This window comes from Cyprinodon tularosa, unplaced genomic scaffold (genome assembly GCF_016077235.1).
Source record: "Cyprinodon tularosa strain WSP-4 unplaced genomic scaffold, ASM1607723v1 ctg8, whole genome shotgun sequence".
In the NCBI taxonomy this organism is placed as follows: domain Eukaryota; kingdom Metazoa; phylum Chordata; class Actinopteri; order Cyprinodontiformes; family Cyprinodontidae; genus Cyprinodon; species Cyprinodon tularosa.
In genome coordinates, this window is record NW_024039562.1 from 777,024 (window position 1) to 802,167 (window position 25,144).

A 25,144-nucleotide genomic window follows, 5' to 3' on the forward strand; every position below is an offset into this window, starting at 1 on the left:
ATTTAGAAAACACTCTGCCAGCTTACATTACATTTCAGAAACACTAAACAATTTCTTGTTCCGTGGCCTGGCATGCACTCACGGTTTGTTTTGTCAGTTTAGCTGCATTTATTCAACCACTTGCGGCAGCTGTTGAAAGAAAGTTGACAACTAAAAGTTACCTGACTTCTATTAGTGTCTGGCAACTAAAGTAGTCAAATTCCCCATTTGTGTCTTGGGTTTTCAGAAATTTAATGCCACATGCCTGATCAGGATCTTAAAGTGGCTAACTTTGACTTCATGAAGCAAGCAGTGTCTGTGTAATGTGATTTCCAATTCTAATAGTATTTGGATTATTCAGATCAGCCTGAAAAAAAAATTATTCAGAAATTTAGAAAAGATTTAACAGAATTTTATTAACTTATCCTGATTATCAAATGGGAAAATTTTAATACTTTCTTCAAGTGAAGAATAACAGAAAAGAGATTACTTGTAATATCTCATTAATTTGGAATTTTAAACTAGTTAAAAGATCAGTGAAATCATAAGTATCAGTGATGAAAAAGATTTTGTTTTGAAAGTAGCACTAATGAGAAATAAACATGATAACAGTCATTTAGGTTTTTTTCAGCAGCAAATGATAAATAACAGCTTAACCTTGAAAGAAATAATTGAACAAAAAGAACAAATGAGGGTAATAAAGAAAAAAAAAGTAATTTATATGAAGTACTGTCCGCAAATGTGTGTGTGTGTGTTTTCATGTATGCATGTGTTTGGGAGGTGTTGTTTATTTCTGAGACAAAAGAAAAAAAAGAAGGCATCAGGTGCTGACCTGCATGCCTGTAGCCTGGCTGTGTAGGTGTAAAAGTGAGGAGACAGGTTTTTTTTGTTTGTTTTTTTGACTAGGTGGCAAATTTAAAGTCACTTTGCTTAGCTTCTGTTTAATTTATTCAACACAACAGCTGAACTACCTTTGCAGGAATATGTGGTTTATGTAGAAAAAGAAGAAAAAAAAAGTTTGTGCAGAGAAAAGTGGTTTAAGCTGAAAATAAACATGTTTTTTTAATTTTCATTCAGGGTGTGGTTCAACCCAGCTGTTACCAGCTTATCAGGATTACAGATTGTCAGGGTTGCCGCAGGGTCGGTGGGCTATGGGTAAGAGGCAGGGCACACCCTGGACCTGTACACATCTGACAGGTCGTCAGGCTGTCACAGGGCTACACATAGACATACAACTATGTACACACACACTCACACCTAAGGACAATTTAGAGAAACCATTGAACCTAATAGTCATGTTTTTGGACTGTGGGAGGAAGCTGGAGTATCCAGAGAGATCCCACGCATGCTCAGGGAGAACATGTAAACTCCATGCAGAAAGACCGCGGGCCACAAATCAAACCCAGAACCTCCTTGCTGCAAGGCAGCACTCCCACAGCTCCACTGTGCAGCCCCAAACAAACAGAAATTGCTTTGGGTATTATTGTTAAAATCTATGCCATGTTAAAATATCATATTTTGACACATACAGTTTCTTCATACTTTCTAGTCAGAATAAAACATACTGGTCAAGTTTATGATAGAGAAAAATTGTTCAACATTTTAAACAGAAGAGGACAGAAAGTGGTTTACTCAGTCTATACAGTATAGGTAAGAAAAAGGTCATGCTTTATGTCACACACCTGTAACCTTACAAACGCATGCCGTGTATCTGCCAAGTGTTAGCATTGTGAATTGAATGGCTTTAGACAGAGTCAATGGGAAGTGCATAAGTTTGCAGGCAAAATGTTACTTTTTTCTTGATCAAGAAAAAAAATTGTGGTTCAGATGCTATGATGGGTTTTGGGGTTGTAAACAATGACATGAGATAAAGGGAATAAATAAAAACACATACATTAAATCAAACTCACAAAAAAGAATGTCCGCTTAGGAAGCAACACTGATTCACAATCAATTTCACATGCTGATATGCAAATGGAATAGAAAATAGGTGGAGAATATTGGCAAATAGTAAGACACCCTGATTCTGCAAGTTGGGTAGGGTTACTCAGGTAGTGCAGCTCCTCTAGTGGCAAGAAGGTTTCCTGTCTGTCAGCACGGTGACCAGAGGCTGAAGGCACTACAAGAAGGACCAGTATACCAGGAGACGTGAAGAAGGTAGTAGGAGAGCAACAACCCAATAGTAGGTCCGCTGCCTCTACCTTTGTGCAAGGTGGAACAGGAGGAGCAATGCCAGAGCCCTGCAAAGTGACCACCAAGGGGCTAAAAAATTTTCAAGTGTCTACACAAACTTTTAGAAACCGACTCCATAAGGATGGCATGAGGGCCCGAGGTTTCACAGAAATCCAAGTGTTGACTAATCTGCACTAGCATAAAATCCTTCTTTTATACAGTTTTCAGGCAAGTGGCCATGCAGGAAAGATAAGGAATCCATTCATCAACTGCATCTCTGGACAATTGATAGACATCTCATATAGCCTGCCCTGCAGCAGGATTGCCGTTCAGAGTATTTTACCAAGGTGACTAGCCTTGCTAAGAAGGAATCCAGCTTTGTGGTAACGAAGAGTCAGGGTTAAACCTGAAGCTGTCTCACTAACCCTGTAATCCTGCTTCGTGGTAGGCCAGGTCCTTTGAAGGATCCAGACTTTGAAGAATCCAGCCACTTAATTTGGCCATTGCCACTACATTATTTCTAGGGGTGTGCCCATCCACGATGGGAAAAAAAAAACAAATATCAGCCAAATATATTCAGGATCTCATTCTTTTAGTAATGACTTAGATTTCATGGTCACAGGTAAAGGTAAAAACATAGACAGATTAGTATAGTAGGAGGTTTGCCTTTTAGCTCAGCTCTCTCTTCACCACAGACCAGCGCAGCATCCAAATCACAGTGGCTTAAGCACCCATAGTCTGTCAATTTGACACCCCATCCCTCCCTTACTCATGAACAAGACTCTAAGATACTTTAAACCCCTGGGTGATTTATAATACTTATGCATAAATAAGAAACTGGATGATCATCTTAGAAAATGATTTATTTTACCGGTAGTATAACCTTGTCCAGTCCAATATATGTCCTGTGGAAGAGGTTTAGATACAGACATTCAGAATTATCTTTTTGTTTCAGAATGTCTGCCTATGGGCAACAAATGTCAGCAAGCTCATTTAGCACAAGGATTAATATGGACAGAGAAATAAATAAATAGCTTTGGGGATTTAAGTTCAACTAAATAAAATATATGAATAATAGCACTGAGACTGCAACACTTTAGGTTGTGGAACACTACTTATTATGAAATAATACTATATTCTTGCAATTTCCCAAAGGCAGCTTTTACATAATAAAAATAAAAATGCAAACACTTTTAGCTTTTAGGGGAGGAACAATAAATTACTGTATGTGCTTGCTGAACTAATTTACCTTAGAACTGTCTCAGAACACCCATTTAACAAGTATTAATTACATGCAGAGCCAAACCATTAAAACCGAGGACAGTAAAATTGTTTGTATGGGGGATTTTGATAAGGGAGTAATGTACTGCTTGGTATTGCTGCAGATTCCCTTAAGATCCCACCCTGATCTCTGCTTCGCAGAAGTCTAAATCCACTGATCCCCTGAGCTGAAACCCAAAGATGAAGAAGGACATTTGGTTCTGATAAAAATTCCCCTGGACATGCTGTGTCTATATTCATCTATTCACTTATATTGAAAGAAAGAAGGAACAATGTAAAATTATAATGCAGAAACAAGATAATTGACCAAGATACTGATACCTGATAGATAAATTATAATAAATGTCAAATAGATTGTGAATCCTGAGAATTACATCGGTATGCTTTCTCTCTCTCTCTCCCTCTCTCTATCAACCAATCTCAGCAACACCTACAACTCAAAAGAATAACAAAGAAAAGAAAAAACAGACAAGGCTACTGACCTGAACACCTACCCACAGGTCCAGGCCAAAAGGTTATTGGACAAGGAAAAGATCCTGGTTGAACACATAGGTTAAAGCTTAAACAAAGTATCAGATAAGAGATTTAATATATAACAGTTTTACTCAATGTCAAGAAGGCAATATTGTTCAAGCAAATATAAATGCATTTGTCTTTAAAAACAATGTAAAATAATTTCTAAAATATTCAACAGTGTGGAACATTTAACATACTCTAAATAGTTTGATTATTAACATAGATAACAGAATTCTTATGACTTTTTTCTCAATACAATATTCATTAAAGTATTCACAGAGCACGGAGTTCACACTACCAACACTTATGGTTGTGAACTAATCATACATTATTATGCATGATTTTTACATGTATGTAGATAACATTTTTGACATTTTTTTAACAAAAAATAAAAACTGTTTTCAATGAAAACATTTGATCATCCATCCAGGTTTAATGTATACCACCCAATCAGTCAAAGGATGTCTTCTATATTTAGTTTAAAGATTTTCTGAGCATAAGGCCATAAGGTTCTTAAAATGTTTCAAAGTGACTTAGAAGAAGGTTTACCTGCGGCAGAGCCTCAAGCTCGACCCTCTCTTGGAGCTTTAAGGATTGGATGAATATCCGACTCCAGATCTGTTTACATTTCAAAATCATCGACCTCCTCTTCCTACTTAACATATACTTTAAGAAAAAAATCCTTGTAGAAAAATGAGGAATGAGCATCCTAAGAGATGACTCCTGATAAATGTAAAATAAGAAAAACATATGTACATAGATTGGGGCATGTAGTATTTACATAAGTTAAACAGACCTCTTAAAAAATGTTTGGCCTCAAGATATATAAAACATTTATAGATAAAATGGCATGTTTTTAACTAAATAAACACTGGATTTGGGGTTTATTGTTAGGTAGTGCTTACTAAAGTATGTACCGTCCAATTTTCCATCAGAGAACATTTGAACATGTCACATGGTGATCATAGTTCAGAGGTTTCTGACATACGGCATGATAAACAGGTTATCCACAAGCAACAACAGCAGAAGAACAAAGTTCCAAGTTATTTCCCCAGTAGGTTCCCCACATGTCTAAAAACAAGTAGAGACCTTGAGCACACAGCAAGAAGACAGAATTTACATATATATATATATATATATATATATATATATATATATATATATATATATATATATATATATATATATATATAGATGTTGATGAATCATGTAGCATTTTACCAGTCTTGCAGTAAATGTGCTCTCAGTTAAGATATTTATCCCTTCCTTTCTGTTCATCATTTCATTGTTTTAAATCGGGATATACACTGCAAAAACGACCAAGAAATAAATACAAATGTCTAAAATTAAGTGCATTTCACCTTAATTTGAGTTGGTAAATAAGATGATTGGCCAATAGATTGAGTAGTTTTGCTCTTAAAATAAGAAAATTAGATAATATGCACTTAAAAGAAGACAATGTAATTGTTTTGTCTTATTTTAAATGTACAATGTCTTTTTCCATTAGCAAACTGTCTCACTTACCACCTAAAAAAAAAAAAATGCATTTATTTTAAGAAAAAAATACTTATTTAGATTTAACTTTTTTGCAGAGTAAAGAGAACGTGTTACTGGAACATTCCATGTTCCCTGAAGAATAATACATTTGGGGTTAGCACCTTGCAAACTTGTCTCGCTTTTTTTTTTTTTCATGACTGAAGAATAATACATTTTGGATTAACACCTTGCTTAACTTGTCTCTTTTAGACCATCAAAACATGTGCTACCAAAGAGTTAAAGAAATTACTGTCTAAGTGTCACATCGACTGTATCTGTGACACAGATTTTACTGAGAAACACTGCTTTTTACAGTCAGTTTTGACCTCTAGCATTTGACACCATACACTCAAAAATAAATAAAATAACTAAACATTTGTTCAAATTTGGCTGATATCCAGACATTTTAAATTTTTAGGTATCTTTTTATTTGAAAAGACTGGAAAAACTTTATTTTACTGGAGTGCAGTACATATGTTTTGTAAACTGAGGCTTGTCATGATAAAGTGTCTTTCTTAAAAATAAAGCTTATCTGCAATGCACCAACTACTATTTTCATGACAGGCATATTATGACACTGTGCTGCTCTAGTAAGTTCACCTACACACACTACCTCTCCATTCTGCCCTGATGCAGACATGGCAGAGTGGGGTTATTTTGGCAGATGGTGTTCAGTGGGGACATCTTGTTAAGGTGAAGCAGGCAGATCAAATCCATCTGTTTGTATACAGTGCAAATCATTCAACTACATCTAAGTCTACAGGATTAATGCAAAAGACCAGGTGTGTGAGGGAAAAGAAGATGATGAATATATATATATATATGTGTGTGTGTGTGTCTGCTCTAGGTATTTATACATTTTTGTTATTTTTTGCAAGAACTGTGAGAGTGTGTTTAGACTTGGTTTAAGATATTACTAAACTACATTTCAAATGTAACACTTTCAATAAAATATATTTACATGCTTAGATTAACATGCTTAGATTAAAGCCCGTTACTCAATTATGGTTTTACTTGATTTCACATCCTTGTCCAGTGGTGCATTTTCTATCTTTACTAGATTTTTGCAGTATACTGTACTTGAAAGGTTTGCTTTAGATGTCTGTGCTGTCCAAAACAACTTGCTGGGGCTAAAGGTTTTAAAAACTAGAGCATGTGAAGCCAGAGAAAAGGAATTTTGAGGGAAAAAATATAGAGACTGAAGCCTGATGAAGGCTTGCCAACTTTTATACTTTTGTGTGAGATGCTTGCTTTCAAGCTTAATCCCCTCTATTCACATTGCTCAAAGTATTCTTGCAGAAGTTAAAGAAAAACTCAAAAGTTCTGTATTGTATGATAAAAAATAATGTCGCAAGTAGGCGAAATGATACACTGTAGTAATACCTTTTTTTCTGTTTGTTTGATACTGCATATTTAAAGATTTCGCTAAAGTTATAGACAATAGGCAACTTAATATATATTTATAGTTTAAGCTTGATAAATCATAATTCCTAGTTTATTATTAACCTATTATGAAAAAGCACTTTGTGCCAACCAAGCGGCCCTTGGTTGGAAAAACAACTAATCTAGTTGGTTAAAACTATTTTAGTCAAAATAAACAATGTAATGATCAAGCCACTTGAACTTCAACTTCAGCAGACAGCACTATTGCTGTCTGTTGAACAGTTATCAGTGTTGGTGGTGTCAGCTGTAAGACACTGACTCTCACTCCTGAGTTTGATGGTTTGAGAACCACGTTACACGTTTGAAAGTTGGAACTGTACTTATGTATTTTGGCTAATGTGACTAATTTGTTTTGTTTTATAGATTGGGTAAAAACACTGGCAAATTAGATTGGCTGGTTTAGCCAAAAGATTGGTTGAACACATAATTTAAAACCCAATGAAAAACGAAAACCGTGTAAAAACTATCATGTTTGAAAAAATTATCCAAAACCTTTCATTTTGCTCCTCATTGCCCAATTTTCACAAGCACTTCCACTGTCTGCTTGAGCTCATTTCACTAAAATGGCAGAAAAAGTGTACCTTAAATATTTTTTCTCCTCTAAGACATTGTACAAACAAAAATCTTACAAAAGACTTTATTATACACACCAATAATTAGCAATTTCAAAGGAACCTAAATGGGAAAAGAAAAGAAAAACACATGCAGAAAATCACAGATTATATTACTAACTGTAGTTTTGCACTCCATCAGAAGGTACTGACATGTTCACATGAAGCTTCCTGAACCGTGGGGATCGTTAAAGCAATTAGCCACAACAGCTCAATGCCTCATGAGGGTTCATCTCATCACCACCACCCAGGATTTTTTCCTCAGCTGTAGTCTTCTGGTGCTATCTGGCTCATGGTGCTGTCTGCCCGCATGCCCCACTCCCCCTTTTCGGTCTGCCTCCCATACCAGTCGGGCAAGGAGGGATGCGTGATGGATAAGGAGGAGAAGATGACAGACGGGAGGAAGACAGACGGGAGAGGGGCGGACCTGAGCAGCGGACCTGAGCACTGGACATGAGCGGCATTTCTGAGAAGCGGGCCGAGGGTGGGCGAGGAGAGAGCAGAGCAGAGGTTTCACCGAGGAGAGGATCGCAGAGGAGCGCCGCCGCCGGCATCCACCAGCTCTCTCTTAGGTTTCGGGGTGGGGGAGAGCAAAGGGAGACAGGCAAGAGGATTGCAGAGGAGAGGAGAAGAGAGCTACCAAGAGCTGGGATCCAAACGATATAAAACACCACCCGACCCAGCGGAGCGAGTCCCCGGCATCCTGGTTGTCGCAGCTCAGTGTTGTGCTGGGACAGCGGGAGGGTAAAGATGGACTGGTATGAGAGCAGCAGTCTAATAAACCGCTGTTGTTCTTCACTTAGAGACTCACTGGTAGCAGCAACCAGGCCTTGGAGATGTTCAGGAATGTCAGAGCTTGTTGCTACCCTTCCCAACAGTAATGGTGATGCACTCTGTATCATACAACTATGCATAGCACTTTGTTCTGGTTCACATGTGGTTTCAGGGAACGCTTCAACAAGGATTCCAAGAGAACCTTTGGCAAAGCTGTTCTCTTGATTGAAAAATTGCACACTCTAAATGGCACCTTTTTTTTTATTGTGACAACAACTCTTGCAAGGGCCACATTTTCTGCAATGTCTGAAGGCTCTAGCACAGCTGTAACATCCGGCCTTGGGTCCTCCACTTCACTCCTACAACACATTTTAATGTAGCTAGTGTGGTGATGGTTTCTCCAACAGTCACTCAAGCTACACAGTAGTCTGACCCATTATTTCCCACATTTTTTTAGGGTACTAGTTAAACTTTCAACGAAATCCTTCCCATGGGTATATGTGATGGAGAGCAGAAACAACATCATGGGCTTTCATCAGATCCAATCCAAAGAGAACAAAGTCTCTTATTGAAGCAACATACACATCCGATTAAAAAGACTTTGGTGCAATTTGAAAGGTCACTGTGAGTCCATATTTGTCTTTCATGCCATATGGTGAAGGTCTACAGTTGTTGTGTTGCTCTCCAGGAGCCTTTGGTATAGCTCTTCTGATATTTCAGTTGTTTGAGCCCCTGTGTCTGCCATGGCTTGTGTTGAAATGACATTTATGACCTAGGGAATTTGTAAACTCTCATCTCTCTTCTTGTTGCAACCAATCTGCCGCCCTTGTAATTAGAGATCTGTGATAGAGGCTCCATCTGACTGCAGCATATGGTCGGTATGCTTTTCATTATGATTACATGCCGCCACAGGGCTGGGTGGTCTAACACAGTCCTTTCTAAAATGTCCTGCCTCTCCACATTTAAAACATTGACAGGGTGCTCCATGATTTGGGCTTGGTGTTTGAGAGCGCCCTCTGTTGTGTTGCACCTGTTGATAAGTTATCTCTTTGCGTCAGGTTCAGACAATATAGTTATCCTAGATGGCCCCTGTGCTTCTAGATCTTTGATTGATGACCTCCAGTTCAGCTGCAAAGGTCACATTATCTCTCAGTCTAGTAGTTATATCAGAAGAGGCACATGGCTCTGGTGCATGCATTTCTCTTGTCTGTGTTGGGATTACATTCTCCCTTCCATTGACAGGAATAAGTGAACAATGGTAAAGTAAATAATGATTCTTATTTCATATTTCAACTGTTGCATATATTAGCTGCGACATATGAATCAAGATACAATGCAATAAAATTTTATTGACAGATGACCATTTATATATGATTGGCCGAATTTAGATGTATAACTAACTGGCCTGCAGAAGATAATTTAAAAAAACAAACAAACACAGATTTTAAGACAGTTCGGGACAATATAGTCTGTTAAAGAGTACATTAATATACAGGTTTAATCCAGAATGATTTGATATTCAAATATGATTCCCCTACGACTTTAAGCTGAGCACATGAGACAGACAGTGATTCAACATAAAGTTTAAATTCTAATACTGATCCTTTTTAAAATACCTTATTTGAGACCTACTATGAATACACACTTAATATAGCAGGTTAACAAATTTCAGACATCCAGACACCATCATATCCCAAATGGTGCTAATATATAAATCAAATTCAAGCAGCCAAATGATTAAATCTTACAGGTATATAAATGCTGTTAATCATTATAACTAAAACCAAAATATGTATAAAAATAAACTGATTTACTTATTTCATTCCTATTTTGTCAGTACACCATTATCAGTTACTGCCAAGCTCCATTTTCTATCCAAAAGAAGAAATATTCACATAAGTTGGATTTAGAATTGTATTTTTAATGTTTCCTTTAACTCAATAACAAATGATTTGCACTTCAAATTATACATTTTCAGTTTCCATACAATCCTCTTCATTTATTGAAACAAATAAAAATGTGTAAACTTGTTCACAGTGTTTCTTCAACTCTACCGACAACAATTATAATATTTTAACAAATGCAAAGGATATAATTTGAATTTCTAAATAGACAAATATTTTTTTATTCAAAAATACATAAATGTACAACACATCACATTCAACCTTAATTGTATCTTTGAAAATGGGGAAGAAGGCCTGCATAAAGCCAGATGTGTTATATTTTCAAAGAAATAAAGGTGCAAAGCGAAACATTTTTCACTGATTCAGTCTCAAAAGGGAACCAGGAAAATTAGTTTTTTCATGTTTTTGGGTTGCATCATAGCCATAGAATTCAAAGTTAGCAGCAACATATGTAACAAAGGCATTAAAATAATACATTTAGTAGCAGTGCTGAAGACAGCTGAATTAACAGAGAATAGTGACTGCTGCATGCAGCCTGAGCCTTTTCATGAACATTGCTATATCAGCATTCTGATGTTGCTGTAATTAGGTCTCCATGAAGCATACAGCTCATCCATGCAAGTGTAATGTAATGTTTCCACAGCAACTCTTGTTACTAGGATCTCTTTACAATGAAAGCTCTTTTACAAAAATTTAATCCCTTCTATTATACCTCCTAAACTTCAAATTTTGTCTTGTTACAAACCTTTGATATTTTTTTAAGGATTGAGTATTCTAGATCCACACAAAGCAGTCCCTAACTCTGAACCAACAACAAAATATTTTTTTATATTTTTAACAAGTCCTCTGAGATTTGCGACATGAATTAGTATTCTGTCTCCTAAAATACGATACTCTACAAATATCCATAGCAATAAAAAGCTCTAATTTAAAAAATAAATATACTTAATCTCAGGATAAATACGGCTTATATGTGAAGGTCTACAGGTTTTATTAAATAACAGATAAGCTTAAAGAAGATCAATGAACAGTCCAGACAGGTCATGGATATATAGGTCAAACCAATCAAGAAATCGCTCCTTTAGGAGGTTTTCTGACAAACTGCCAAGATGCCCAAAGTTATCGTTGTTGAAGTAGGAAGCATTGGTGATGCATTGCACAAGCATGGTCTTTATATAAAGAAAGGCATTTAAAAAAAAAATCTATCTTGCTTACATATTGCCAAAAGCACATGTGGGAGACAAAGCAAAAATATTCTAGAATTTAAATTGCTTTATGTATATGACACCCAAAATATTTTTGCCTAAAACATTTTAGCAAAATGTCCAGTGTCGAGAAAAACTAACACAAAACATCAGCCTGAATACACAATTTGAACAATGAGACATGGTGGTGGCAGCATCATGTAGTGGAGATGTTGTTTTGGCAGGGGCATGGGAGCTGGTCGAAGTTGGTGGACGGAGCTAAATACAGGGTAGGCCTTAAAAAGGAAGATGCAAGATGATACAAAAGCCAACCAGAGCTAGAATGGTTTTGTTTACATCCAAGCATATCTACTCAGTATGTCGGTAAACAAAAGCTCCATTCAGATTTCGGACCAGTTTGGAATTTGTCGGAAACTAGTAAACTAATGCAGTTGAGCTAGTTTGTAAAGAAAAGATTGTTGAGACTATCAGTCTCCAGATCTGAAGAGATCTCTGAAGAGCATGTTTTGTTGTTTTTTTTTCCCAAGAGATTTTTCAGAAATTCAGGCATGTAATGGGAAGAGAGAGAATGGGAAAAACATGAATCAGGTTCTAAGTTTGGAATAGTAAGGACCATCAATTTCAGTAGAAGTACTCAACTGCTATATCAGAGTGCTGCTCCACACTACAAAAATGATCCAGAAATAAGTAGACATTTCTTAAATTAAATGTATTTATTCTTAATTTGAGTAGGTAAATGAGATAGTTAGCCAATGGAATGAGTATTTTTACTCTTAAAATAAGATAATTAGATAATATGCACTTGAAATAAGACAATGCTGTTGTATTCTTATTTTAAGTGTAAATTGTCTTGTTCCATTGGCAAAATGTGTCATTTACCTCCTCAATCCAAGCACAAATGCACTTATTTTAAGAAAAAATTACTTATCTAGATTTCAATTTTTTCCAGTGCATAATTAATATAATTCTGCAACAAACTTAGTGGGGCTAGGCTGAAAGGACTGCCACACGTCACTACTTAACTTTTTTCCTTTCAATTCATAATTTTGAACTGTTTTGTGATTGTCTAACTACATCCAAATAAAATACAATCAATATTTTTTTTTTATTGCTGGCAGTAGATTTAGACTTTTGCCATTTAAAAGTATTTTAATCTCAACATACCATAGTACATTTACGCTAAAACTTGTACATATTTGAGGTGGAACAATGGGTACAAATGGGTCAAAACCTTTGAAACTGACAAGTGAGAGCAATCTAGACTTGTACAATAGACAGCCTTATACAAATATCCTCTTTGCCTCCATTTATGGAGGCATCATCTTAGCAGTCTCATGGAAATTTTATACAAGCTTAAGTAAAATTGGCTCCAGCTGCTGAGGAGGAACCCAAAAATCCAGCAGCTTACGAGCACCGCAATCTCTTAATGACCAAAGTTTATGGAATCACATTGAATATGACCCCGCTAAATTGAAACTACATAAAAAAAAATCCTTCAACCCCATTTCAAGATACTGCAAAGGACATTTCCTCCTTGATTGCACAATGTGGCTGATATTCATGATAATTTACCTTTGTTACGAATTTTTACAAACATATCTACACACATGCAGCTTTATACAGCATGTACACTATATTTTCTTTTCAGTAAAACCTGTGTAGGTGACAAGTAGGAAATGGCTCAAGTTACATAACGATCTAGGTATTTTATAATTTATTATCAGACAAAAAAAAAAAAGAGTAGAAAATAAGAGACATCAGAAGTAGATTTTCACAGTTGTGTTTCCTAGTTTCAATGTCCATCTTTGCCCACAGATGTAAGGTCAAAGAAACCTGTCCAGCACAGGGCTCGAAACAATGTCTTTGATATGTAAATTCTTTTTATGTTTATCTGCATATTTGTAGAAAAATATGAAGGTCCAAAAATGACATTTTGGCTATGACCGAACGTTTCTGAATCTTTCTGTAACCTTTGGTTGCTGCAAACAAGCATTAACTACAAAATGCATTTCATTGATCCTCAGGTCTTTACAATCATTTCCTTCTTTTGGAACATCTCAGTCAACAGGAAATCACTACATGTGTGAAGACATCACATAAGTACAATCATTTAGATTTTTTTCTGGATATAGTACCATACTTAACCACATTTTTAATTCCCTCTGGAGTTCACAGAAAAAAATGAGCTGCCACTGTATATATTTATAATTGGAGCTGATCAATATGCACTGCAATGGGAGAGCTGAAGGTGAAAGGGTTTTCAGCAATCATCTTCATAAGAGCTGAGAAAAACAATGTTTTTTGCAAATGGTGATTTCTTTTATTTTTTACAACAGCAAGTTTTCACATGTAGCTACACTTGTCAGTTGAAATAAACTCAGGCTACGGATAGCTCCAGGCATCGTTCATTTCATCTCACAGCTCAGTTTTGATGTACTAACACCCAAGCTTCAAAAGTCCAGGCTGAGGTTATCAAAACAATCAAAGAATTAACTGGTTGGTTTTGAAAAGACCACAGATGTTAAATGGTTTTTACTTTTCTGTCACGTTTTCTTTTAAGGTAACGTTCAAAAATGAAAAAAAAAAAAAAATAGGTATTCCAACTTACGTTCTTAAGTTAGTAAGAAAATATTTACCTGGGGATATGGCACATTCAGGGTTTAAAACAGCTGGGCATTCATACTAGCATATAACACAGTCCTTCCAAATGTAGAGTTGCAGAGTGTTCCTGCAAGTCAACCTTATGGACCAAGAAAAAATATATGTCTGGGTAGGTCCATGTTATGCAGCGACTTAGGTTATGTCTGTAGATATGTCATACTAAAATCACTACAATCATCCTCCATATTACTGATAAAAAACACAGCCTTTACTGTAACACTTACTTTAACTAAAATATAGGTATAAATATATACTCAAAAAATGAAACAAAGGCTTTTACAGAGTTACAGAACATCTATTTATAATACTTTAAGACACACTATAACAACCATTAGAAGTTGTCATAGCAACAATAGTCTATATCCTCCACTTTGAAAGTAAAGAGGTAGAAATAATCAGTTTGACATACGATAACTGTAATTTGTATTTAGTTACATTTGATTGTCCAAACAAATATGATATTGGGCATAAACCAGCAGAAAAGAAAACAATCTATGCAGTATTTTTCCCAGTAAACTAATCTCTAATGCTCCCATTGACATGAAATGCTCATAAGATTTTAGTAACAACCATAGAAATAAAAAAGCTGAGCTGTTCTCACTGAAAGATTAATAAGGATTAAGATGTGTCTGTTACAAATGGTGTCATTGTATTGCATTTCTAAATGCAGACAGACTTTTTTTATGATTCTGGCTATTTCTCTTGTTTGCATTCAATGTTTATTAATTTATTCATCAAACCTTGATTTACAGTTTTTGTATGTGTTGATTTATATACACATCTTTTGGTTGTTTTTTTAAATTGGCCATCGCACCAAATCAGAACTGCTTTTGTTGTCAGTTAATATGCCAACTGAGCAAGTAGAGAATGTTTATCAGTTATAGATGAATGAATGAATTATGTAGGTATGTATTAGAACTAGTTTATAGGACACCATAAAATAAGATTTTTAGTAGAAGTGTATACATGGATGTTTAATAGTGATGTCTACAAGTCCCAGAAGCTATTATGACAGGTTGTTGCTCAATTTTTGTATTCCTGCTTGTGTGTATAAATCTCAGTTTTTGGCAATCTCCTCAAATTTAAATGTGGGCAGAGGAAGAAGCAGACAAATAAAAAAGAAAAGACTAAATATATATATATATATATATATATATATATATATATATATATATATATATATATATATATATAGACTCATTCAGGTAAAAACTGTATGAGCTTTTTGCCTTAGATGATAGTTTTGGAACAGATGTCAATGAGTGTATCAAACTACCTCATGTTTTATTGAATAAAAATATGACAGTATGAGTAATTACAAAGCAAAATTATGAAATACAGGTTATGGTGCAAACAAGAAGACATTGAAAAAGAATATGATTTGACAATACTGATGAAGAAAAAAGTTTTATATGATTGAGGTATAGTAAAGGTTCTGTTGAAATTGTGTCCAGGGGACTAATGTTTCCATGTGACAATAATTCACACTCTATCCAGCAGGAATGCCAGCACTCCATTTGTCAGTCTGTATTTCCAAAGTTGGATGTTTCTTTTTCAAAGATAAATCAGAGAAGGAAAAAAAACCTTCACCTCCACAGTTTTGGTCAACTCTGAATTTTTTTATATTTGAAAAGAAAAGTTTACTTGGACCATAAAGAGACATTACTGTTTTGTCACGCCTAATATAAAAAATAATTTTATAATTTGCTGATTTAGCTCAGCTAGGATTACTTACATGATTTTTAACTGGCTTAATGTTAGAATATTGGGAAATTGTATTTTTTCATAATTTTTCGATGTCTGAAGTTATAATAAATTGGTCATACTCTAATAAAAATAGGAATTTATATGATTATCTTTAACATCTCTTTCTTAATCAGAGGCAAACCAACATTTCTATTCTAAGGTACCATCTCATACCTAAGACCTCCCTGTCTGATTGGGGCAATCAATAAAACTAGCAAGCAAGACTTCAAAATAAGAATTTTGAACATCACCCAGTCTGGATTATCTTTGGGTACAAATTTTAGATGCTTGAAACTCCATCCGTTTAAAAAATTTCTGCAACTACAAAAAGGAAAAGGATAGCAGAATTGAGTTATCACACTAATTACCAACATTTTTCTTTTTTGAATGAGACAACTACTACTTTGATAATTTGTTGATTGTGCATTTTTGTTTTGATTTTGTCTCAGAAAATCAGATAATATATCAACAATTGTAATAAGTAAAAGGAAAAACAAAAAAGCTGCAAAAGAAGAATAAACTTTTCTATGAAACAGAGAGAAATTGTTCATATCTTGGTCCATAGGAGCTGCTCAACAAACTATTCATGTAATTTGTTCTAGAGTCATTTCGATCACCAAGGCTATTCTCTTAATCAAACGTTAATTTCTATATAGGCAATATGCTTTCTCAACTCGTACTTTTCATAATTTCTCTATTGTCTCTTCAATGAATGTACTTTTAAAAGACAAAATTCAAGTTTAAACAAATTGTAGAAGCTTATGTTAATTAGGGCTTTAAAATGTTCTCGCATAGCAATAAAGGACATACTCATTTCATGATAGACAAAAGCAGCAACCCTGTTGTCCTTCAGTTTGAGGCATGCATAAATAAATACAAATATCTCATAAAGTACAGTACTTGTAAAAACACATAAAGGGTTGATTAGGGAGTAGAAGTTTTTGTATCAGTTCCTCCCCCTTAATCCAGCGTAAATTGATTTTGCTTCAGTCTTGTTTCCTTGGTGCTGATTGTTCAGAGCAATAAAATAGTTGCTGTTTGTTGAGTTGACCTGACAAACCTTACAAAGAAATTATTAACTCTGTATAGGTTGGTTTGCTTAGTTTCCTGTATTTTGCATCATACTGCATGATCATCTTTTCATTTCTTTTTTAGTTTATTTTTTTTGGCAGTATTAAACATTTGAGGCATAAAACAAGTTCTGACTCTAAATCCATAACATATTTTTTATCTGTAAATAAGTCTTCATCCTTTGACAATTCCTTGAATGCAATTAGTCTTTTGTATCTTTTGTCCTTGCAGCTATCTTTTGGCAGCTTCTCACTTTAGAGAAAGTCACTCTGTAGCTCATTGGAGAGTTGACTGACAGCAACCTCGGTGAGCACAGATCCTTTAAGTATTCTTGCAGTCTGCTGAGGGCTGTCATCTGTGAAGTTTTCCTTGGCACCGGTGACCATTTCAGTGCAAGGACAGTGTCTGCAGGTCCGATGGTTCTCTGGTAGCCCATTGGACAACCTTGTAGAATTGCATTCATCATTATGATGAGATTGCCTGCAAGTACCCTTCCGTGTAGAGCTGTGTTGACAAATAAATCTACAGAAAGTGTTTCTACAGTGAGCTACATCCCGACACAATGACATGCGGAAGTTGGGTTTAAAGACCAGATAAACGATGGGATTGTAAAGAGTGGAGGATTTGGCAAAAATGGCTGCCAGAGCAAATGCCATTGGTGGTACATCTGTTGAGTGACCAAATGCTGCCCACATGGAAACAATTGCATATGGACTCCATGCTGTCAGGAAACCGATGCAAACTGCCACAGAGAGCTGAAAAGCAAAATGAAAACACTCAAAAGACTTTCCACATGAAATAAAAACGCTGATGCCAACAGAATAAGACAGAGGACTATTGTGTAGTTACCTTGACAATAAGTGTGTGTGCATTGGTAATCTTGTTCTGCGGAGACATATGTTGCTGCACAGCCTGCCGAGAGCCTCGCACAGTCACCAAAATGAAGGTGTAGGACAGAAAAATCACAGTGCAGGGTACAATGTAGCAGAAGAAGAAGAGACAAATGATGTAGCTCATGGCTGCCGAACTGTAGTTGGGAGCATGCCAGTTGATGCAGCATGCTGTTCCATAAGGTTCAGCCCCATACTCTCCCCAACCTGACAGTGGACCCACGGCAAACACTCCAGCGTAGCACCAGATGCCTGCGACGAGCAGGTAGGCATGGCAGTAGGAGAATTTGTTACCTGTAGTGAGAGGATAAGGATAAGTGATTAGCTAATAACCACAGGCAGGAAATAAATCTGGAACAGAAGAGTATAATAAAGTGAAAGTAAATGGTATTTACAAAAAATAAGGCAATTTATATTCTGTGGATCAGGAAGAACCATTCTTTGAAAATTCAATACATTAATTGTCTTGTACAAAGACCCCTTTTTAATACAAGACTGAATAAGTGCTACTTTAACTAAGCCTCTGATGTTTGTTAGAGAAAAATTGGTAAAAATAGCATCAAGACCAAGGAATCATAAATGTGAAGAAGCTTGATAAGGAGTTAGATATCCCAATCTTTGAATGTAACCCAGAACACTGCTCAGTATATCATCCAAAAACAAAGGTATGTAACCATTGGCATTTACATAAATTGAAAGGCCTGTACCAGTTTTCTTTTTGGCAGGCTTGTAAGTTTTAGTCTTTGTCTTTTAGATGAAAATGCTTATTAATTTTAGTCAAATTAAAGCAGTACTAAATAACTTTTTTGGCCCTCCACGACACCTGACTGATATATTAATTTAGCACTCGCAAAGTGATTTATCAAACCTAAAAACAATTTTGCTAACGGTATCTGACTCTATATTTAACACGTTTCAAAATAAGGTGCAAATGGTCTGTATGCGTAATTGCGCACACATGGCAGCGGTTATTGTCGCAAGAAGGAGACATCGAAATGAAGCAAGGAGACGCAGAGAATGCATTTTTTCACTCCGTGTGAATATTTTTGGAATGAACGAGGAAACGATCATCAAAACATGTCGTTTATCCAGCATTGCCATTTTGGAGCTGTTGGGGGAACTCCGAATGGATTTGGAGCCAGCCACAAGGAGGACCCACGCAATACCAGATATCACAAAACTCCATGCAACGTTGCACTTTTTTGCATCTGGGTCATTCCAGCGTACGGTTGCAGCAAGAGCTGGGATCTCCAAATCTCGTTTTTCAGAAGTGCTGTCCGAAGTGCTGTCCGACGGGGTCGGGGTTCTCCACCTGCGCCTGTGGAGCAACATGCCAATGCTGCGGGGATGCGTAATCTCATCCACAGTCACTTCTTGTGAGCCGTTTGGTATGTGCATTTTTCTACAGGCCAATACAAAACACCTGTTTTTTTTTTTGTTGTTGTTTTTTTTTTTTTTACTGCAGTGAAGTAGAAATTCAGCCACATACCACCTTAGGGAATAAAGGTTGCCAAAGTTTTTTCTTTATATCACTGTAAGATTTAAATTTCTTAATGCACTAGTTTGTAGAAACTACAAACTACTTTGCCGCAAACCACAAAACGCGCAAAACCATCATTTAAATAGGGCGTCTCCAACAGTTTTGCACCTGCCACCAGTTACGCAATCGCTCTTGTTAAATCACCCGCAAACCATGGTCCAGCCCCTCGCGCAAAATTCCAGTTTGCGAGCGCAAATTACTGCACGCAAAATTGGATCTTGATAAATCCGGCCCTATGTCGTCAAAAGTGGCCTGCTGTCATATTCCAAAACATTGAGGGGCTGTTTATTTTTACAGCAGTGCATTCCGACAGTAGCGATCGAGGGGCTAAAGCTAAAAGTCACATGGTTAGTGACCCAAGGTGGCAAAAGTTAAACGGTGTTGCTTTAAATCAAATACTCAGATTCTGCAGTATGCAATTTGGATGTTTGATTGTTGCTTTCATGACACCTAACTTTCTATAGTCAAAGGTAAGTTGTGCAGCATGTCACAGCATTTGTGCCCCAGTGTAAATCACAGGATCAGTAAAAAAAAAAAAATAATAATAAAAAAAGCTGCCATCCTCTGCTGTAATTGATTTCGGCAAGGACTTTTTCAGAGCACATTCTGTGAGAACACAGACAGTCTTATCTGGCACCATACAGCCTCTTCAGCAGGATGTCAGCCCCTCTTACTCTTCAAGCTGATGCTGGGGGAGGCGATTACACCCAGTGGCACTTGCTGAGCTGCATGGTATTGGAGAAAGTGTTCAGATAGCCAATACAGATTTTTATCTATTGGCTTTTATCCATCATGGAGCATTACTGCTGAGCAAAAAACTCAAAATATTCAAGTGACACATCAAGAATTCTGCAAAATCTTTTTGTGTTTAGTTTTGTTAAGAATCTGCACATAATTTTGTAGCAAAAAAGAACTCTAATATTTGACTAAAATAGTGTAATATTCTATTTTGTTAATGCCAACTTAAATATGTATGAAATATTTATATTCAATGATTGATATTTTTATATAAAAATATAACCATGTTGACACCCTGTCTAGAATGTTATGTGAGACATTCTGTCACTTTCCAAGACAATCTTTAAACGTGTACAATAGTATTTTTTTTATTTTTATTTTTTTTTATAAATCTTAATTGTAATAGAAAACCGTGAAAACTTAATTTCTTCGGAGTACAAAGACTAAAAACCAAAACAAAAAACATATACAGAATTTGGTTGTCAACATAGAAATAAACTGTGGAAAAGATATGTTAAAAATCATATTCATTTCAATCAAATCAGTTTTCCTACAATAGTACATCAACAGAATGTTTATAGTGGTGCAGAATAAAAGTATTCAACTCAGTTTATGTATATAGGGACAATCCACAAGACATGTCATCTCAAGGCACTTTACAGAGACAATTCAACCAGATCATACAGTCAGATTGGTTCAAAGTTTTCACTAGGATTGCATCATTGATTCGACAGCAATCCCTCACCTCAAGCATGCATATAGCGACAGTGGACAGGAAAAACTCCCTTTTAACAGTAAGAAACCTCCAGCAGACCTACAGTAGGCTAAGTGTAAGAGGCCATCTGCTGAGGCCGACTGGGGTTCAAGGAGACAGAAGCAGAGATACAGAAAGAAGCAGAGTTACAAAAGGCAACTGTCAACCAGCTCCACAGGTGACCCTGTTCATGAAACACACAGCCAGGCAGACAAGCTCCAAGCCAGCTCCCATGTCAGAGGATGAAGTAGAGCACATGGAATTAGTCACAGTCAGAGAAACAGGACTACCGTATTTTCACGACCATAAGGCGCACCGTACTAAAAGGTGCAGTCTCAGTTATGCGCGCCATTTCTGTATTTAACACACACATAAGGCGCACCGGACTATAGGGCGCGTTTTTTATATACCGGTACATGTCCTCTACTACCTTTAAATAGCTCTACTGCGTATTTAAAAATACAGCGGGGGCAAAACTGAGTATGACTGTGCTTTATTCATGTATTTATTACAAAGTATTAATCAAACCTGGAAGCTGGCCGTGAGACAGACACATCGCAGATGACAGAGCGCTGTGATCACTCCTAAATTAACTTGAAATCCTGAAACCTGCCGACGGAATATGTTCGCTTTTATTACCAGGATCCTGGTGCCTACAGTTTAAATTATTTAGATGAAAAACACCTGCCAGCCACCACAGTGAACCCGGAGGCGACCCGGCCCAGAGGCTGCTGTTGAAGGGATTTCTACTGTCGGTGCACCGCTGGTATGTGGGGGTCTGAGCGGCTCCGACAGAAATAGTATAGGCACGATGATAATCTGGATGAACTGACTGCAATTATGAAGTTTTCAGGTGGACTTTCTCACTTAAAAACATATTAAAACTACTTTATTCCCACTGATCACAGCAAATATAGTTGCAAGATTTAGATTATTTAGATGAAAAACACCTGCCAGTCGCCGTGGTGAACCCTGCCCAGATGCTGCTGTTGAATTAAGTTTTCAGGTAGAAAAATAGAGCGGGAGCAAAACTGAGTATGTTTGTGCTTTATTCATGTATTTATTACAAAGTATTAATCGAACCCATCAAAGTCATCATCCTCTGTTTCTGAATTAAACAGCTGCGCTAAATCAGACATGCCAATTTCCCCTTCTTCGCTGTCAGAGTCACTTTCCGTGCAGCGCGGCTCCTCAGAAATAATGCCTGCTTTTGCGAAAGCTCAAACAACAGTGCCAGCAGACACGTTAGTCCAAGCATCAACAATCCATCCGCAAACTGTGGCGTTAATTGCCCGGCTCTGTATTCCACTTTTCCCCGTTGGTCATCCATCGCTCCCACGCCGCTCGCAGCCTTACTTTGAACGGCCAGTTCACACCGATGTCGAGCGGCTGAAGTCTCTTTGTCAGACCTCCCGGGATAACAGCAAGCACATCGTTTATTTGTTTCACCATGTTTTTCACATCGGCTGTGAGATGGGCACGCATGGAGTCACAGATTTAGCGATGGTAATGCGTGGAAAAAAACCACCTGGTCTCCTCACATACACCTCCCTCAGCCACGCTTTCATCATCTCCTCATCCATCCAGCCCTTTCATTTGCCTTAATATCATATGTCATCAGAGCGATGTGTCTGTCTCGCTGTCAGCTCCCAGATCAGTTTCTCTGATTGGTTGATGCGGCGCGTCCAGCAGCAAAACTTCAATTTTTCCATCTCGAGCTGCAGCAGCGCGTTGGCGGTGCGTCAGATGCTTAAACGACGCGCTGCGCCTGCTGCACAAAACGCGCCGCGGGACCTTTTGCTGCGCCTATACGCGCGTCAACCATTGACTTTGCATGTAAACTCGCTGCTTCTGCTGCGCCTGCTGCGTCCGGTTCACACCGATGTTGAGCAGTTGAATAACAGCAAGCACAGTGTTAATTTGTTTCACCATGTTTTTCACATCAGCTGTGAGATGGGCACGCACGGAGTCACAGAATAACAGCAATAGTGATGAGTGGAAAAAAAACACCTGGTCTCCTTACATTCAGCCACTCTTTTATCATCTCCTCAATGAGGTGGTCTCAAAAGTCGCAGTTACAACACACATAGGGCGCACCGCACCAAAGGGCGCACTGCACATTTTGAGGGGAAAAAAAGACGTTTATGTGCGCCTTATAGTCGTAAAAATACGGTACACTGAAAAAACAGGCCAAACTCCAACATCTATAAACAAAGATGTTGATGGCAGCAAAACATCTGATATTTCTCTCTCGGAACCACATGGGAACAGACCACATGAAGCTCCTACGACAAGAAAAAGTAGAGAGCGCATAAAAGTTAGTTGTGGAACTTAACAGATACGGCAGAATGCGAGAACAACAATAGAATAAAGCAGAATTATGAAATGCAGTTCCTATGTCCATCCTACAGTTGTCTAAGGATAACCTGAGCCACTCTAACTACGTATAAGCTTTATCAAATGGAAAGTTTTAAGCCTAGCCTTAAAAGTAGGCAGGGTGTCTGCCTCATTGACTATAACTGCCGTATTTGACTATGGTCCCCGGTGTCTCAATTACCATGTTTCTGACTATGGGACTACTACGTTCCATAGTGCCCAGTAGAGAAGTGCAGCGGTAGAAGCTGTGATTAAAAGTGCTGAACAGTTTGAGTAACTTAGAGATGTACTGTATCACAGAAAAGAGAATTTAGCTCAGATGTAGAGAGCCAGAGCACCACCACAGAATGTTGGTCAGCAGTCAAAACAGGAACTGAATGATATATGTCTCACCAACAGCAGCAGAGGAACCCTCTAGTCGATATATAGTGCTGATCTAAGGAGGCAAAGGGGCTCAGGAGCCAAACAAAGGTTGTTTTCCCTCTGGACAGGTAAGTTGCAGGGGACCTGGCTACAGACTGAAAAAAGAGTGCAACTGAAGGGTGGAAAGAGAGTGGGCTATCATGAGTGTGCCACTTAATGGCTGGAAGGACTTATAGCTATCTTCCTCATTGAAAAGGCTAAAAGGCAAAAACCTACTTAAAAGGGAAAAGCCTAGTTTTCAAAACAGTGGACAAGAAAAGAAGACCATAACCAAAGATACATTTCACAATATATTTTACAAATATTACTAAACTTTAAATATTCTCTATTATATCTCCAATATAGAAATGTTATTGTGATAAATAATCAATTCCAAACACAAAGCTAAGGTTTTTCTTTGTTTATGAAAGCTTTTTTCCATTTTTTTCTCACTATACATCTATATTTTAATCTAATTCATGTTTAAAGTATATTCTACAGTTCCAACAGCAACATCTGCAGTATAATATATTCATCACCATCTAAGGAGTTTCCCTTAAAACATTAAATATTTCTGAACCACCTTTATCTGTTCAGCCTTTCTCTGGAGGAAAGTGTCACCAGTTGCAGGGTTACAGTATGTATGGAGTAATGTGATGCCTAGTGCTAAAATAAGGGTTTATTCACAATAGATTTGTATTTTTTTTTTCTGGGGACTGTAAGATGAGTAGATAAGGGTTCTGAAACCTGGATTTATATTTTATAAATTGGTTTAAAGCATAAATGTAAAACAAAATTATAGGTATTTATATTCAAACCCCCAAAGAAACGCTTCATGGTATTTCTTCATCGTTATTGCAGAATGTGCAGTTTGGACTGCTTCTTGTCAGCCTAAAAAACACATTTTAACATTTTAACATTACAGCATGAAAAATTCTCAGTATTTTAAAGCAACCTGGAAGGCGAAGGCTATATCCGTTTTCTCCACAGTGGGAGCCCAGTTCCACAGTGGAGGGGTTTGCAACTCAAATAGGTCTGTTCCTGTGTGACTATGACTCCAACCTCGAAACAAATCAGCTGGGCTGCTGCCATCAACACCTTTATTCATAGATGTTGTAGTTTGGCCTGTTTTTTTTAGTGTAGTCCTGTTTCTTTAACTGTGAGTAAATGTTTGTGATCTCTTTCATCCTTGACTCAGAGCTGGATAGAACCACCTCTGAAGATAGTTAATAGTTATCTCTTTGTACATCTGTTTTTTGTTTTTGTTTCTTTTTCATATATCTGCTTCTTTAATTTGAATCCCAGTTTGAGGTCATGAACCCCAGTCTGCCTTGGGAGAAAGGCACTCACACTGACTGTGGTTCTGCTGGAGATTTATTTGTGTTAATAGAGAGTTTTCCCTTTCTACTGTTATTGTATTCATGCTTGATGTGAGGGATTGCTAAAGCACCAATCACAACATGCAACTGAAAACCATTGCTGCAAGCCTGTCCAGGAGGACCATGTCCAGCAAGTTAATAACTTGATGCAATCAGCTAGTTTTTC

The 25,144-nt window shown here is 37.1% G+C and overlaps 1 protein-coding gene across 1 annotated transcript in view; it reads right to left on the reverse strand.

The window, feature by feature from the left end:
- Positions 1–15,265: 15,265 nt before the first annotated feature.
- Positions 15,266–25,144, reverse strand: part of opn7b (opsin 7, group member b) — a 90,849-nt gene continuing 80,970 nt past the window's right edge. The window contains exons 5-6 of the mRNA XM_038271336.1: positions 17,749–18,083; positions 15,266–17,654 (exon numbers count right to left, since the gene is read on the reverse strand). Coding sequence (XP_038127264.1) covers positions 17,154–17,654; positions 17,749–18,083 — 836 coding nt within the window. The 3' untranslated portion in view covers positions 15,266–17,153. The remainder of the gene's footprint in view (positions 17,655–17,748; positions 18,084–25,144) is intronic.